Source organism: Erigeron canadensis, chromosome 3 (genome assembly GCF_010389155.1).
Source record: "Erigeron canadensis isolate Cc75 chromosome 3, C_canadensis_v1, whole genome shotgun sequence".
Taxonomy (NCBI): domain Eukaryota; kingdom Viridiplantae; phylum Streptophyta; class Magnoliopsida; order Asterales; family Asteraceae; genus Erigeron; species Erigeron canadensis.
Window position 1 is genome coordinate 43,488,677 of NC_057763.1, and position 17,047 is coordinate 43,505,723.

At 34.9% G+C, this 17,047-nt stretch overlaps 3 protein-coding genes across 4 annotated transcripts; 1 reads left to right on the forward strand and 2 right to left on the reverse strand.

Annotated features, from left to right (window-relative positions):
- Positions 1–531: 531 nt before the first annotated feature.
- On the forward strand, positions 532–11,788 carry LOC122591181 (callose synthase 2-like). Of its 2 annotated transcripts, XM_043763401.1 has the most exons (42): positions 532–853; positions 966–1,066; positions 1,153–1,271; positions 1,356–1,449; positions 1,524–1,634; positions 2,011–2,127; positions 2,209–2,301; positions 2,390–2,481; positions 2,602–2,728; positions 2,808–2,942; positions 3,029–3,105; positions 3,177–3,249; positions 3,329–3,541; positions 3,616–3,733; positions 3,806–4,140; positions 4,313–4,365; positions 4,446–4,506; positions 4,590–4,671; positions 4,765–4,814; positions 4,900–4,986; positions 5,058–5,192; positions 5,270–5,361; positions 5,446–5,530; positions 5,598–5,770; positions 6,159–6,282; positions 6,363–6,460; positions 6,549–6,630; positions 6,797–6,948; positions 7,193–7,302; positions 7,383–7,508; positions 7,657–7,725; positions 7,817–8,006; positions 8,100–8,235; positions 8,543–8,662; positions 8,740–8,855; positions 8,938–9,021; positions 9,142–9,254; positions 9,338–9,567; positions 9,644–10,438; positions 10,520–10,570; positions 10,650–10,835; positions 11,260–11,788. In XM_043763401.1, the coding sequence occupies exons 1-42, from the start codon at positions 664–666 to the stop codon at positions 11,509–11,511; spliced, it is 5,847 nt and encodes a 1,948-aa protein (XP_043619336.1). In that variant the 5' UTR covers positions 532–663; the 3' UTR covers positions 11,512–11,788. The 2 variants fall into 2 exon arrangements, with proteins under 2 accessions (XP_043619336.1, XP_043619337.1); XM_043763402.1 differs by lacking the exon at positions 532–853 and having other exon boundaries at positions 1,044–1,066; positions 1,157–1,271.
- A 558-nt stretch (positions 11,789–12,346) lies between these two features.
- Positions 12,347–14,166, reverse strand: LOC122591182. The gene is made up of 2 exons (XM_043763403.1): positions 13,940–14,166; positions 12,347–12,682 (listed from the first exon to the last, which is right to left on the reverse strand). Exons 1-2 carry the CDS (start codon positions 14,053–14,055, stop codon positions 12,439–12,441), a joined length of 360 nt encoding a protein of 119 aa, XP_043619338.1. The 5' UTR covers positions 14,056–14,166; the 3' UTR covers positions 12,347–12,438.
- Positions 14,167–16,366: 2,200 nt separating this feature from the next.
- Positions 16,367–16,936, reverse strand: LOC122594003. Its single transcript, XM_043766476.1, has one exon. The coding sequence runs from the start codon at positions 16,840–16,842 to the stop codon at positions 16,552–16,554; it is 291 nt and encodes a 96-aa protein (XP_043622411.1). The 5' UTR covers positions 16,843–16,936; the 3' UTR covers positions 16,367–16,551.
- Between the last annotated feature and the right edge of the window lie 111 nt (positions 16,937–17,047).

Here is a 17,047-nt window from a genome sequence, read left to right on the forward strand (position 1 = left end):
TCTTAAAAAGTAAGTAACATTTAATCCACTAAAGATGAAAAATAACTTCTAGGCACGAGGATTAAACCTTAAACTTTTGTCTCAAAAGAAAAAGCTCCAATATCTTTAAATTTTTTACTGATAAAGATGAAAAAAATACAAATTTTATATACACGTGTCCAGACAATCCAAAATCGATTGTATATAGTCTACTAGATTTATTTTTGGATATTTTTATACCTGAATGTAAATTTAAAGTTTTTGAAACAATAGTGTCCAATTATTTGCGTGGATTCTGCCCGCGTTTTCTTGTTGATTAAGTTCAGTTAGGTAATGCTTCTGCTTTTTGTTCACTCACTCACTGTCTTTGTAGCCCAAAACTTTCCGCATCATAAAATCTCTTTTTTCCTTTGTGAGTACCAATACCATGCATATTTATCTATCTTTCCACATATACTACACTAATAAAAAGCCACTTTTTGTTATATAACTTTCACCTTCAATTATTCTAATTGTAAATTCATCATCCATCTTTTGTGTTAAATGTTTTTGTAACTTTGTATGCAGCTCTTCCAAGTTTATATGGTTGTTTTATACAGATACTTGTTACGAATGTTTGAAGGTTTTGTTAATTAATTGCTGAGTTTTTCTTTCTTCAAAAATAAAAACTGAGGAGGAAGTATTATGGCTTACAATCGGAGAGGGCCTGAAAAGCAGCCGTCTGCGAGGCTGCTACGGACTCAAACTGCAGGGAGTTTAGGAATGGAACCAATGATGGACAGTGAGGTAGTGCCTTCATCTCTTGTTCAAATTGCACCTATTCTTCGCGTTGCTAATGAAGTCGAACCTGCTAATCCGAGAGTTGCATACCTTTGTAAGCCCTTAATATATGTTTCTTAATTATATCTGTCCATAACTTTATGAGTAATTAAATGGATTTTGAAAAACATATGAGAAAACCTTATCTCGTGTATATATGCATTCAGGTCGGTTCTATGCCTTTGAGAAAGCACATAAACTTGATCCAAAATCAAGTGGACGCGGTGTTCGTCAGTTCAAGACCGCCCTCCTTCAGCGCCTAGAGAAGGTATATATGTATTGGCTTCTTAATTTCCATACCTGATCAGTATTATAACATAACATCTGATGACTGGGGTGTTTGTGAACTTTTAGGAAGATCAAACAACTTTAGCAGCACGATCAAACAGCGATGCTCGTGAAATGCAGAATTTTTATCAACATTACTACAGGAAGTACATTCAAGCTTTAGAAAACGCTGAAAAAGCTGACCGGTATTAATATCTCATATGGTTTTTTTTCCTTGCATTTTTGAAGTATGTATGTTTTGATTGTTTATTTTTTACTTGATATATTAGTATTCGGCTTACAAAAGCTTATCAGACTGCTGCTATTCTGTTTGAGGTTTTAAAAGCTGTTAATTTTACAGAGTCTGTGGAGGTGGCAGATGAGGTAAACCCTTGAGATTTTCTTCCCTAAAAGAATTTTGACATGATTCCTCTAAATATTACTACTTCTGTGCATAGATTATAGAAGCTCACGCCGAGGTTGCTGAGAAAACAGAGATGTATGCTCCGTATAATATACTTCCACTTGACCCTGATAGTGCAAATCAAACAATCATGAGATTTCATGAGGTTAGTTTCAAATTTCCTGTTTAGAGGTGTCATGGAGTCTGTGAGTGTACTTTAATGAGGTGACCATTTCAGTCCATTAGCCAAAAAACTGAAAATTCAAATCGGTAAAACTAAAGATATTAGCCAAAAAGGACATGGTTGAAACCGGGTCAAGAGACATCCAAAGTGTCTTTTTTTCTGCAAATACCATCCTATGTTCTTCAATCAGATTTGACATGCTATTGTTCAATAATAGTTATGGATACCAGACAGAATTTGGTCTCGGGTCAACCTGAACCACCCTGTTTGACTTATAATCAACTTTCCCAATTGCCCCACTTTTTCACTTCTATCCTTTACTGATGGTATATTCATATAAAAATGGTACAATGAGGAGATTCAAGCTTCAGTTTCCGCGCTACGCAATACCAGGGGACTCCCATGGCCCAAGGGCTACAAGAAGAAAGCCCATGAAGACATTCTGGACTGGCTACAGATTATGTTTGGTTTTCAGGTTTGACCCCACTTGTTCATCAAGGATATTTGGTATGTCATTATGACTCTTGTCTCTTGCGTGATTTGTTGTAATTCACAGAAAGATAATGTCTCAAATCAGAGAGAACACTTAATCTTGTTGCTTGCAAATGTTCACATTCGCAAGTTCCCAAACGCTGACCAACAACCAAAGGTAGTATAATTTAACTGTGCTTAACACAAGATTACAATACTTCAGTTCTCATTTCTAATGAAAACCCTCGTATCTTTCTTTCATAAAGCTTGAGGATAGTGCAGTTACGGAAGTTATGAAGAAACTTTTTAAGAATTACAAGATGTGGTGCAAATATTTGGGCCGCAAAAGTAGTCTTTGGTGAGTAAAGTTGCCCATGAGGTTTTCATTAAAAGGCTCATTCAATTTACCAAATATTCATCCATAATCAGTGCTTATTGTCTTAGTAATGAACAAATCATTTGCTACCATCATTTACAGGTTACCAAATATTCAACAAGAGGTGCAACAAAGAAAGTTGTTATACATGGGATTATATCTTCTCATATGGGGTGAAGCTGCAAATTTGAGATTTATGCCAGAATGTCTTTGCTATATCTATCATCATGTATGTATCACGATTATGTAATATCATTTGTTTATGACCATGTGTGTTGAAACTATTCTACATTTCTTTGCTTCCATAGATGGCATCTGAAGTATATGGTATTCTGGCTGGTAGTGTTACTCCTACTGGTGAGAATATTAAACCCGCATATGGACTTGAAAAAGAAGCATTCTTGTCGAAGGTAGTGACTCCTATATACAAAACAATAGCTCAGGTGTGGTCTAAATCTTGAGAGTTTTGTAGCTTATAAATTGCTATATTTTCATATGCCTATATTTAATCATTCATTGTCATGTACAGGAAGCTAAAAAAAGCAAAGGGGGGAAGTCGAAACATTCTCAATGGAGAAACTATGATGACATAAATGAATATTTCTGGTATCACGGTCTCTATTCTTTTTTGTTTAAAGGTAAAACGTATACATATATTGATTGATATAATATCGCAGGTCAGATGACTGTTTTCGATTGGGATGGCCAATGCGTGATGATCGTTATTTCTTTTGTCGGTCTGATGAAGATGTAAGTATATTTTTCTGGTTTTCATTATCTGTTATGGTCGATCTTGATGCTTCTAATTTATTTGTGATGTTTATATCAGTCTAAAGAGAAAAAACCTGCTACAAGTGAAAAACAGGCGACAAGTGAACAGCAAAGCGAACAGCCTACTACCGATGGAAATCCTGCTACAGATGACAAATCCACTACACATGATCATTATATAGGAAAAATGAATTTTGTTGAGATAGATTCGTATTGGCATATCTTTAGGAGCTTCGATAGGATGTGGAGTTTTTTCATTCTGTGTTTACAGGTATCTGTTTTGTACTTTTGTTGAAAATCCCTTTTTCATGCTTCGTATATTGACTTGATGCTTTCTTTCTCAAGGCAATGATTATTATAGCATGGAATGGATCGGGTGAACTAAGTTCTATCTTCGATGGAGTTATGTTCAAGAAAGTGTTGAGCATCTTCATAACAGCAGCAGTTTTGAAACTTGCACAAGGTAATTATCATGTATGTATATACTACTGCTTGGTTGGAGATCTAATCAGATTATCCCTTCTACATTTTCCAGCTGTCCTTGATGTAGCTATGATGTGGAAAGCAAGGTTCAACATGTCATTTGATGTCAAAATTCGATATCTTTTGAAGGCTTTTTCTGCGGCAGCTTGGGTGGTTGTTTTACCGATCACATATTCTTATAGTTGGAACAATCCTTCAGGATTTGAAGAGACTATTAAAAACTGGTTTGGAAATGGACCAAGTTCACCTTCTGTTTTTATTATAGCAGTTGTTATCTACTTATCTCCAAATATTCTTTCTGGACTATTGTTCCTCCTTCCCTTTATACGTCGGAATCTAGAGAGATCAGACTACAAAATTGTGAGATTCGTGATGTGGTGGTCTCAGGTATAACAAGATTCTCCACAACTTACCACAATGTTTATTTGGTACTATTAATCCGTGTTATTTTCTTAAAATAACACGTGATAAGCCCAAAAAGTTCGGGTCATAATGTTTATTACTACTATTTTCCAAGTGTATCATTCAATTAATCATTACATATTATTAAATTTTGCAGCTTCCACTTTATGTCGGGAGGGGAATGCATGAAGATCCTCTCTCCCTTATCAGGTATGACTTCCGTTTTTATGCATGTACGCACACATTGCTTGAATCAGTTGAATCTCGCTTAATCGTATGCGATTGTTTAGGTACACTATATTCTGGGTTCTTCTTATAATGGCAAAGTTGGCTTTCAGTTACTACTTAGAGGTGCATTTCTCATCCCTCATCTTTTTATTGTGGCAAACTATCAATGTTTTTTTCCAGAATTTAAACAGAATTGCATACTGCAGATAAAGCCTCTAGTAGGCCCAACAAAAGCAATTATGCGACTTCACATTAGACGTTATGAATGGCATGAGTTCTTCCCTCAAGGTAATCAAGTTTGAGAGCCATACACATATAGTTGTAGTGGAAGCATAATATTAAAAGGTGAAGATGTTACAAGTTTTCCTTTTCTATTTGCAGCCAACAGCAATATTGGTGTTGTGATTGCACTCTGGGCTCCTATAATTCTTGTATGTTAATTTTATTTTAGTCCTATCATACTAACATCTCCAAAACTCTCTTTATGTATTGTGATTATTTTTTGAATATTTACAGGTCTATTTCATGGATACCCAAATATGGTACGCCATTTTTTCAACAATATTTGGTGGTGTTTATGGTGCATTTCGGCGACTTGGAGAGGTTAGTGCTCTGATAAGCTTTGTTACCTTTTTGTTTTTTGTTTCCCAGTATCTGAATTTTTGCTTCTTTAGATTCGGACGTTAGGAATGTTAAGAAGCCGCTTTCAGTCACTGCCAGGTGCTTTTAATGACTGCTTAGTTCCAGCAGAAACTAGTGAAAGGACTAAAAGGGGACTCAAGGCCACCGTATCACATAGATTCTCTAATGTACAGTTTTGTTGATGCTGGATCCTGTCTATAGTTTTTATTTATATTGTAGCTCATTTACTTGGGTATTTATTCAGGAACCGACCAATAAAGAAGAGACGGCAAGATTTGCTCAGATGTGGAATACAATCATTACAAGTTTCAGGGAGGAAGATTTGATAAACAATAGGTACACCAAATATGACTATGAATCTAAATTTAGCTATTTCTTTCACTTGGTACTAATTTATAGATGCAAATTTCATGTTATCAGGGAAAGAGACCTTTTACTCATGCCATGCTGGGCAGATTTTGACTTGAATCTTATACAGTGGCCTCCTTTTTTACTTGCTAGCAAGGTTATTAATTTCTGAATTACTTTCATTAATGAATATATATGTTGACTTTTCAACAATTAAATTACAGCTTCCAATAGCCTTGGACATGGCAAAAGACAGCAAGGGAAAAGATCGTGACCGTGAACGAGAACTGCAAAAGAGGCTTAATGCAGATGGTTATATGATGTGTGCTGTTCAGGAATGCTATGCTTCATGTAAAAATATTTTGGAAGTTCTTGTTCATGGGGAACTTGAAAAGGGGTAAACCACCATCCAAGTCATTTCATAGTAGATGTTATCTTCTGCAATTTCTACTCATTTACTCATGAATGGGTCGATACAGGTTCTTTTAAATAAGTTTAATATGAACAGAATTTCCTAAATCATTATTTTACCTATACCGCTATTGAAATAATACAGGTTTAATAGCTATTGTGAGTTCACTATTACTTTAAATATGGGCCTTTCTCATAAAATAAATTTTTTTGTAACGAATCCAAGATATCTGGCAGCAAGTGCTTGTGATCTGCCTCACCAAACCGGCTTCAACCATTAAATGACCCATTTTGACCCATTACCCAACCTGCTCATATATTCACCTCCAGATGTACTAGATGAGTTTTACGTTAATAGACTTGGTTATTTGCAGCGTTATCACAAAGATTTTTGAAATAGTTGACCATCATATAAGTGAGCGAGACCTCATAAAGGTGCTAGATATGAGTTACTTGCCTAGCCTCACGGATCATGTTATCCAGCTAATCGAGATTTTGGTTAGATACTGCCTCGTTATTTTTCATAATTTTATTTTTAGAGTCTTATGTTAATGACTAACTAAAGTTTTCTCTTGCAGAAAAAGAATGAAGCGAGTGACAAGGATACACTCGTAATTGTGCTACAGAACATGCATGAGGTGGTAAAAAGAGACATATTTGTGGAGGCAGATTCTAGGTAAAATGAAATGTATCCAGTCTCTTCCAATAGTTTAACATTACTTAACTGAATTCTTTTTTTTTTTTTTTTTTTTTTTTCCATATAGCATGCTAGAATTGCGTCCAGATAACGCGTTTGCGGATCTTAATTTTCCTGTTACAGAAGAGACAGAAGCTTGGAAAGAGCAAGTAACTTCTAATCTTGGGGGAAACTTCCATCTATCTACCTTCCTTCTACTTTTTCTTTATATTTCCTTGATAACTGATTCAAAATGCCTAACTTTGATCATTTTGAGTAAAGTTTTAGATTTTCATGATTCTATATATGTGAACCATGCTTGTCATTTGCCTCCAGATCAGAAGGATTCATCTCTTGCTTACTGAAAAAGAATCTGCCATGGATGTGCCATCAAATCTAGAAGCCAGAAGACGTATGTCTTTCTTCTCAAATTCATTGTTTATGGACATGCCCGCGCCCCCCAAAGTTCGGAATATGATTTCTTTTTCGTAAGTTTCCCTTCATCTATATGTTTCATCAGACTTATAAGAAGATTGGTATCTTATAACCACGGTCAAAAAAAAAGTATATGCATACACATATGCACAAAATGTACATAGCATGCAGGAAACCAGCTTACAAATATAGCATGTAATAACATACAAGTCTTACTTTATAAGAGAATTCTAAAGGTTCTAATTAGCATGGAATCTTTTACAATCTTATTACTTCCATGTTACTTTTGTCATTCAGGGTCCTGACTCCTTACTACAATGAGGATGTTCTTTTCTCTGTGGATACCTTGGAAAAGCAGAATGAGGATGGAGTTTCCATTTTGTTTTACTTGCAGAAAATTTTTCCAGGTTGGTTTTGGTTTCTTAGCTATTTCTTCTGGCGGCTATTAAAATCTATGTTCCATAATTTTATATAAAATGGATTTCAGATGAATGGAACAATTTTCTAGAGCGGGTGAAACATAGCAACGAAGAAGAACTGAAAGTAGATTCAGATTCGAAAGAATTACTTCGCCTTTGGGCATCATATAGGGGACAAACACTTACTAAGACTGGTATATTGTTGATTTATGTGAATTTAACATCGTCTTAACAGACTTAAGTTATTCTATAATATGTGCACTAAAACATATGGCAACAATAAGTTATTCATTTCTATATACCAATCACACTATACTTTCGTTTCACTATGAACATTATTAGTACGTGGCATGATGTATTATCGTCAAGCATTGGAACTTCAGGCTTTCCTTGATATGGCAAAGGATGAAGGTACATAGAAGCGTTAATTTTAATCACAGTGGCCTTCTCATGGTATTTGACTATATAATGCATCATCTGTAACTTCTGATCATTGCTGCAGAGTTAATGAGAGGTTACAAGTCTGCTACATCTAACATGGAAGAATATTTGAGGAATGATAAATCACTACTAGCACAATGTCAAGCAGTAGCAGATATGAAGTTCACGTATGTCGTATCATCTCAACAGTATGGCATCCAGAAAAGATCACAAGACGCTCGTGCTGTTGACATTTTGAGACTTATGACAACGTAGGATTCAGGCTTATTTTCTTTAAATTTAATGTGTATACTGTTTATTCTGTTTTCTATCAATGTCTAGACATCCAAACATTCTTGATGCAGGTATCCTTCTCTTCGTGTTGCATATATTGATGAGGAAGAAGATCCTATTAATCACAAAGTTTCTTACTATTCAGTTCTTGTGAAAGCTGTACCAAAGTCTGAAGATGCCTCCGACCAAGATCAAAACTTAGATCAGGTAAAAATATCAATATTTGTTGAGTCTAAATCAATCCACTCTGAAATGTTTATCTACTGAAATACTGTGACAACCTATAAGAAGGTAAGAAATCTTATTTTCTTCACAAGTACTCGTATAGGATTTCATTACATAGTTTGGCAAAATATCATAGTATCCATCAAACAAGAGACTAGCAGAAAGAATTGTAGAGTTTCTAAAGCTTTATATGGAACATTGGTATATCATATTCTTAAAAAGATTTCAATATTCCCAAGAAAACATAATACTACATATGTGAAGCAAATTTTCCATTTTCTTTGTTCAGGTTATATATCGTATAAAACTTCCAGGACCAGCCATATTGGGTGAGGGAAAACCCGAGAATCAAAATCATGCAATAATTTTCACACGGGGAGAAGGTCTGCAGACAATTGACATGAACCAGGTGCTCTATTTCCTACAGTTTTAAGTATTAGTAGTCTCATAGCCCGAAATATAGCTAATTTAATTTCTTATTAAAAGGACAACTACATGGAAGAAGCCTTTAAAATGAGAAATTTGCTTCAAGAATTTCTAATCAAACATGGTGTCAGAACTCCAACTATACTTGGACTTAGGGAGCATATATTTACGGGCAGGTGAATGATCATTTAATTCTTATTTACCATATACTGTATATATGCATCTCTGAAGTTCTCATTATATAATTTGTACTTCCAGTGTTTCTTCTCTTGCGTGGTTCATGTCAAACCAGGAGACTAGTTTCGTAACAATTGGACAAAGATTGTTGGCTAACCCATTAAAGTAAGTATCTAGTTTAACAATATATCCTCTAGATAATAGATTGAATATAATGAGCTCTTCATCAATGAGTAGTTAAGTTTATCATCGTCTCATCAAGCTCCTATATGGCTGCTCATTCAGGGTCAGATTTCACTACGGGCATCCTGATGTGTTTGAAAGACTGTTTCACTTGACCAGAGGGGGTATAAGCAAGGCTTCAAAAGTTGTTAACCTGAGCGAGGACATCTTTGCAGGCAATTTTGCTATTGAAACTTTTTCGTTTCTCCAAATTACTGTACTATTGCCAGTCTGTTCACAGTTTCACAACTTGTTTTAGGTTTCAATTCAACACTACGCGGGGGAAATGTTACTCATCATGAATACATACAAGTTGGTAAAGGAAGAGACGTAGGCCTCAACCAAATATCGCTTTTTGAGGCAAAAATAGCCAATGGAAACGGGGAACAGACAATGAGTCGTGATGTATATAGACTTGGACACCGTTTTGATTTCTTCCGCATGCTCTCATGCTATTTTACTACTGTAGGATTCTACTTCAACACACTGGTAAGAAGTGAATTATGTTTTTTTACTAGATCTTCTAACTCTGCAGCATCTAATACCAATTTCTTTCATGTGGCAGCTCACTGTGCTTATAGTATATGTATTCCTCTATGGCCGCCTTTATCTTGTACTCAGTGGACTTGAGAGAGAGTTAACTACAAGCAAAGCGATTATGGAAAATAAACCTCTTCAAGTAGCTCTTGCCTCTCAATCATTTGTTCAAATCGGCTTTCTTATGGCACTTCCAATGATAATGGAAATAGGACTGGAAAGAGGGTTTAGAAACGCATTTACTGATTTTGTTCTGATGCAACTGCAATTAGCTTCTGTGTTTTTCACATTTTCTCTTGGAACAAAAACCCATTATTATGGTAGAACTTTACTTCATGGGGGTGCACAATACAGAGCTACGGGCCGTGGATTTGTTGTATTTCATGCTAAATTTGCTGAAAATTACAGGCTATACTCACGCAGTCACTTTGTCAAGGGAATCGAACTTCTGATTTTACTTGTTGTATATGAAATATTTGGTGAATCCTATAGAAGCTCGGTTGCATACATACTGATAACAATATCAATATGGTTCATGGTGGGCACATGGCTATTTGCTCCCTTTCTTTTTAACCCATCAGGATTCGAATGGCAAAAAATTGTTGATGACTGGACAGATTGGGGTAAATGGATGAGCAACCAAGGAGGAATTGGTGTCCCAGTAGAGAAAAGTTGGGAATCATGGTGGGAGAAAGAGCAAGAGCATCTTCTTTTGTCTGGGCTAAGGGGTACCATAATGGAGATATTGTTGGCAGTTCGCTTCTTTATTTATCAGTTTGGACTTGTATATCACCTCAACATCACAAACAGCAAAAGTTTTCTGGTATTTTTTCAGCAGAGGTTTTCCGGTTTAGAACAGATTAACTTCAGCTTTACCCTTGTGATAATTTGCTTTTTATTTCAGGTCTATGTCATATCATGGCTCGTGATCTTCGCAGGACTTCTAGTAATGAGGGTTGGTTAAGATGATGTTCTTACTTACATGCATTGTGATATTAGTTGTGTATTAAATTCATTTTTCCTATGGTTTTCAGGGTGTCTCATATTGTAAAAAATCTCTTAGCAATGAATATCAGCTTGCATTTCGATTGATCAAGGGGTTGATATTCATCACTTTTCTTTCTATCATGGTCACCATAATCGCACAGCCTCATATGACAGTAAAGGATATAATAGTATGTGTCCTCGCTTTAATGCCTACCGGTTGGGGGATGCTTCTGGTAAGCAAATTCCTTTACCATCATCTGTTACTTCATAGCATTGTTTCTGACATATGGGATGGGTTGGGTAACTAGTCAAAATGGGTATTTTAATTTGATGATGATTGTAATGGACCAGCTGGATTGACCTGAAACCCTTGATTCACATGATATAAAATATTCAAATAAGATAATTTAGTAGCGCATATGCGGTATGCATTAAGATACAATTTGGGCAGCTTTGAAAGAGGTTTGGCCGGTCTCCTTTTATTACCACTATTATTTCACCCATCTACACAGCTAGAAATTAATCATAACCTGAACCAACCACAGTGTCATCTCCGCTATTAGGACTTTGACTTTAGTTGCCCCTTCTTTTATTAATAAAAAGAAAACTGGCTTTTCGTTGTTTTTTATTGGCTTCTATGTGCCTTTCCCTTGTCAGATTGCACAAGCGCTTAAGCCATTTTTGCGACGATCTGGAGTCTGGTCATCAGTTAGAACACTGGCACAATATTATGAAATGATCATGGGTTTGCTTCTATTCACCCCAGTTGCGTTTTTCGCTTGGTTCCCATTCGTCTCGGAGTTCCAAACACGGATGTTGTTCAACCAAGCATTTAGCAGAGGGTTACAGATCTCACGTATTCTTGGTGGCGGGCAAAAGAAAGACAAATCCTCCCGCAACAAGGAGTAACTGTTTGTCCTGCTCCCCACTCAGTTTCAGCATATATATTAGTCTCTTGTGTGTCTGTATGTCGTCAACTTGTCATCAAGATGGAATCATTGAATACATGGTACACTTAGAGATACTAGAAACAGGCTGACGAGATCTATACATAGTGCTAGATAGTATATATCTATAACCATTAGGTGCCTTATTTACCTTGAACTGGCCTTCTATAGCTAGCTAGTAAGAACTAAGAAGTAGCAACTGAGTTATATGAATAGTTATATCTTCTCTTTTAGGTGAATCTAATTGATATTTCTGTGGATATTATTATATTAAGGACCATGAAACTCAATTTGCATGATTGATAATCCTATTTGACTATTAATAGGACTGGACTTAAGCACAGCCACTTTATATGGAACTGATTCGATTTGGGTTATAGAAATAGTTAATAAAATGAAGTTAAACCAAAACAAGTTCAATGGGCTAAACAATCAACAATGGCATCTTTAATACTAAGAATACCTGATTTAATCCTCCTCTGAAAAGCTCAAAAGGCCTGCAGCATCTTGAATTCTAAAAAAAAAAACTATAGGCTGGGACGAGCCTCACCCAAAACCAGTCTCAAAAAAGCAGGGTCCTATATAGCCCTGTGGCTAATATCAATTTATCCTTTTTAAGCAGCCCTCAAATATAGAACGCAATAAGCCTGGTCATGTGTCACCAATTTGTAATGTTATTTGAAGAGAACTAGTGAGAAAAAAGTCCTTCAAACATTGTCATGATACACCTCTAGGTTATTAGTCATTGTATGTTTAAGAGCCAAGATCTAGATAACAACTTGCACAACAGGTCAACATACAAACAAGAGTGTAATTACAACTGCTCATGGAGTCATGGTAATGTCATAACAATGATGTTCTAAACAAAGACAAACAAATGCATATCCAATTATTTAGAGAAAATTAAACCCAAAAGACCGATAAGCCAGGACACGATGGTACCAACGACCCAGAGTACAAGGGCAAAGACAACAATACCAGCCAGAATAGTAAGAAAAGGAGGTCCTTGGGCAGTGCTTTTGTCACCACTTGTAATTGCTTCTGTCTTCCCTATGGGTTCTTCAGAAGGCTTGTTTGATACACGTAACAAAGGAAAGTTTCTTCGCGTCAGCAATTTTGTGGCATTCTTAAACCTGGCAAAGTAAATAAAAAACACGTTCAGTGATTAAGTAATCTTTTGAAAATCAGAAAATAAAAACCTTAAAGCAAAGGAAGGAAACAAGTGAAATCAATATTTGCACCAAACATCCAAACAACTAAAAAGTACGTGTAATAGCTCCTTTGTTAAGGCTCAAGTACAACAAATATAGCTTGAGCTCTTTCTAATGAATCAAAACTGGTTAAATTTGTTACAGGGGTCAGACTGCGTCAACCATAGTTGTCCCTTTTTTTTCAAATCTATAAGCAGATATTATATTGAGTTAGATTGATCGACTTTTTTCTAATAATGCAATTTATAAGGTTTTAAATACACTTTGGGGAACCTTCACCCATTTGACCTTGACAAGTCATTTCCATTACAATTAAATTTCAGAATTATTCAAGAAATGGCAATTTAAAGTTGGTTTTTTTTTTCTCAATAAGGCACTCTATTGAACAGTGAGTTTTATGCTTAACAGTGATTCTGCAGCCAAACTATGATTTCTGGTTCAGCTTCATCTAAGTTGATTATTTGGTACTGCGAAAAAGTGAATACAAAAAGTTGGATGATTCTGGGTTTGGTACTTTGGTTTCCAGCTCAACTCTGTAACAGATAGAACACGATTTACAACTTGTGCAAACAATCTTGGCAAATACTGTATCCAACATAGATGATTCAATACAACTATACTAATTGACACCAAAATGTTCCTAACTGCTTATTGTTTATTGGCAGTAAAGCTTATATCTACCAGTAACTTGACTTCATTACTAATTTGGTAACACTATCTATCACACCTTTTTCACGATAAACCAAAAACGTAGCAGACAATACGAAACCTTAAGCCGGAGTAATAAAATGAAACAGTACCCGTTACTAACTCAAATATACATAATATATATCAACCAAATTCAGTAATCAGTAGATACCCTTAAGAAGCAAAGAATTCAATATCTGAAACAAAGTTACCCCTATACGAATATTAATTCTACCAGAATCACTTAAACTTTGAATCAAACACGGTCCAATGCTAATACAAAAACCTTGATTTTTAAAGACTAAAACCTAGACATTTTAACATTGCAAATCACACATACAAACAAATTAGAAAATAATGTGAATGATCAGCACTTTGAACAGATACGCAAAGGGACTTAAAAAGGAAATGAATTTACAGAAGGAATTAAAACAAGAAAGTGGGATACATGATAAATTAGGATGAAAATGAAAAAAAGTGGGTCAAGTGAACCTGAAAAGTGAAGGGGAGTGAAGATTGAGTGAGCAAGAATCAGAAGGAGAAATCAAGTTTGGATTTTGATGAAACCCAAAACCACCTAAAAACTTGCAACACAGGGATGATGCCATTCGCTTTTATTCTTTCTGCTTGACAAGTGGTACTACTACACTGATAATGTAACCTCAAGACGATGTGCAAATTAAGATTCCAGAGTGTTTGTCTTTTTATCAATGAGAATTTGTAATTTTTGATAATCTATATCTATACTGTATTAAAGCAGATTTTTTCTAACATTGAATTTGAAATTTTTAATATTTATTTTAGGTACTTCTTTAAAATATCCCTTCTATTTATTCTATATTTATCTAAAATAACTATAATATCCTTTCTTTCTCTTCAAATCTCAACCAATCATCTTTTTTCTCTCTCCTTCATAAATCATTTATTCCTCCAATTCATTCAAAATCTTTTATCTCGTACATCGATAAATTATAAAAATTGTATGGGTGTTCTTAAAATTTCATGCTCTTTCAGAGATGTCATTCGATATACTTTCGACAAATTTTTAAATCTGAGGGCGGAGCCCGTACGGCTAAGGCATTTGACTATCATACTCTATGACATATCAACTCCTATAACCTATCATACTATATAACCTAGGTATCACCCCACCATCTCACCGCCGCAACGCACGGATACTTGCTCTCGTAATTTAGAATGACCAGAATTTGTAGTAAATCGGCTCCTATATATACATAACAAAATGAGCAATGAGTATGTCTTAAAAATAAGTAATCATAAAGCCTTAACTTTGATAACTTTACTCTTTAAGCACCTTAATTCAGTTACCTATCACCACATTACTTGAGCAACCTACCAACATCTATACTTCTTTATAAAACTTAGACTAATGGGGATGTTTTTGGACGTCCTTGGGTTCCCTTAGGTGCCCTTAGATATCCTTCACAGTTAAAACTTGTCCAAAACTAAAGATTTTTTGATGCATGCCCTTACCCAAGGGCATGCCCTTAAGTGCCCTTACTTATATATTTTTTTTGTTTTTAGTAGAGTTAAAGGATATGTAAGGATGTTTGTATGGTTGGAGATAAAATTATAGGATTTATAAGGATGTGTAAGGATTTGTAAGGATATGATGTGGCAGCTCAAGGACGCCTAAGTCCTTAGCATTGTAGATAGCCTTATCACACATTCACACTCTCTATTTTTAAAAATAATTACACAATGGTTACATACGAAATCACTAAATTACTCTTAATAAACACACCCACTATGAAAAGAGTTTTATAAAATACCAAATTTGTCCTTAATGAATTAACGTACACTCTAAACTTTTATTTTAATAATTAACACTTTAAGCCCTTATTTTCTAAAAATTCTCATTGTTACAATTACATCAACTTACACCACCGACACCACCACCAATAGTACCATCACCAACACCATTAGACCGCATTTCCCACCACTAAACCGCATTGCGCGAGTATCATGCTCGTACAACTTTGTTAATTGGTCTTGCTAACTTGTGTCTTTTAAGACATGTATTTAATTTACATTTGTTTATCGAGCTTAATAGTTTCTAAAACATAAAGTCAAAAATTTTATTACTCATGCCGAAAATAATAATTTTAAATTGAGAACAAATTCCATATAATGAGTTCATTTCGAAATAAAATCCCATTCATAAATTATGGTTTTATAATTATCGTTTTATATGTCATCATTATTGAAACTCATTAATTCATGGGGTTGCCAATGGATTATAATTGATTACGACCTTTGTGGACGATAAAGTTCCTCCAACTGAATATTAATCCAACATTATCGACTATTTTTTATGCCAAAAGTAAAATGTGGTTCATATATAGGATTTTGGCTTATTATTACACGTATATAAACAGCTCTCTATCTCATTTAAAAAGTTTCTCTGATCTTGAGATATAAATATTTCTCAAATTTGTAGTTAGTTACTAGTTAGGTAAAGTATTTTTAGAAGACACCTTAAATAGATGGAATACACAATGTCATTTTAGCAAGGAATTATTATTTATTAGAGTTTTTTTTTAAAACAATTAGTCGGTATTCAACATCAGGGAACACCTCATCGTATAATGGTGAAGCCCTGCACGTACTCTAGACTACGATATGTAGACCATAAGTTGTTACATGTAATTCAGGGAAAAAACTCACATAATTGTCACTCCTAAGAGTCGAACCCAAAACTTATGAAAAAAAACAAGAATGTATCTACTAGTTGAGTTAGTTTCATTTACTTATTTATTAGATTAGAATCATCATATGTAGAGATAATTAAATGCTTAAATACCAAAGGAATGATGCACGTTGGGACATTATATGAACTCAATCACCTAACTGCTATTTTATAAATGATTTTTTTACTATATAAAATACAAAGAATCATAAAAAAAAAAAGTCAAACACTATATGTTCAGATTTAATTCCATCACATACATAATTAACTATGATAATGATAATGATTATCCGATATTCACAAACAAATCAAACAATAACACAAATTACAAATGACGAATCATCAATCCACATCCGATATTCACAAACAAATAATTAAAAATCGAAACAAAAAGCTACGAAGAGTGATCATGAGTAGTAGAAACCGAGTCTTGTCTATTCAAAGCCATCGAGCCTTTGACGGAAGGAGAAGTCTCACCACCGGCTGGCAAGTCAGAAAGAGCAGCCATTATTCGTCGAATGCTAACGGACCTAACTGTTCTAAAACTGGTTGCACGAAGACTAGGGGCCGTCTTTGAGAATATATTGGAAGAATTTGATAGAATTAGATACACAAGAGCTTGCACAAGAATGAACAAGCCTACCTTGATGCAAGTGTCGCCGGATATGATGTCCTCGAAAGCCATGTTATCGAAAATATGGAAGTTTGTTAGAGAGAAAACTTATATGTGTTTTGAGAAAAAGGAGAGTTTTGGTACGAAATGAAAAGTTATAGAAAAAGGATTGCAAAAGGGGTTGCTTTTATAGGAAGGTGTTATGTAGTTTTGATGACTTGATCTATGTCGACATATAACAAACTTGTACATGATAATTGACTATTTGACTCGATCT

Excerpts from the sequence above, each read along its gene's own strand:
- LOC122591181 (XM_043763401.1), top strand. The coding sequence starts at position 664 with ATGGCTTACAATCGGAGAGGGCCTGAAAAGCAGCCGTCTGCGAGGCTG. Across the intron at positions 1,067-1,152 it reads TCCTTCAGCGCCTAGAGAAG|GAAGATCAAACAACTTTAGC; the intron begins GTATATATGTAT and ends GTGAACTTTTAG. Across the intron at positions 9,022-9,141 it reads TTGTTGGCTAACCCATTAAA|GGTCAGATTTCACTACGGGC; the intron begins GTAAGTATCTAG and ends CTGCTCATTCAG.
- LOC122594003 (XM_043766476.1), bottom strand. The coding sequence starts at position 16,842 with ATGGCTTTCGAGGACATCATATCCGGCGACACTTGCATCAAGGTAGGC.
- LOC122591182 (XM_043763403.1), bottom strand. The coding sequence starts at position 14,055 with ATGGCATCATCCCTGTGTTGCAAGTTTTTAGGTGGTTTTGGGTTTCAT. Across the intron at positions 12,683-13,939 it reads CACTCCCCTTCACTTTTCAG|GTTTAAGAATGCCACAAAAT; the intron begins GTTCACTTGACC and ends TTACTTTGCCAG.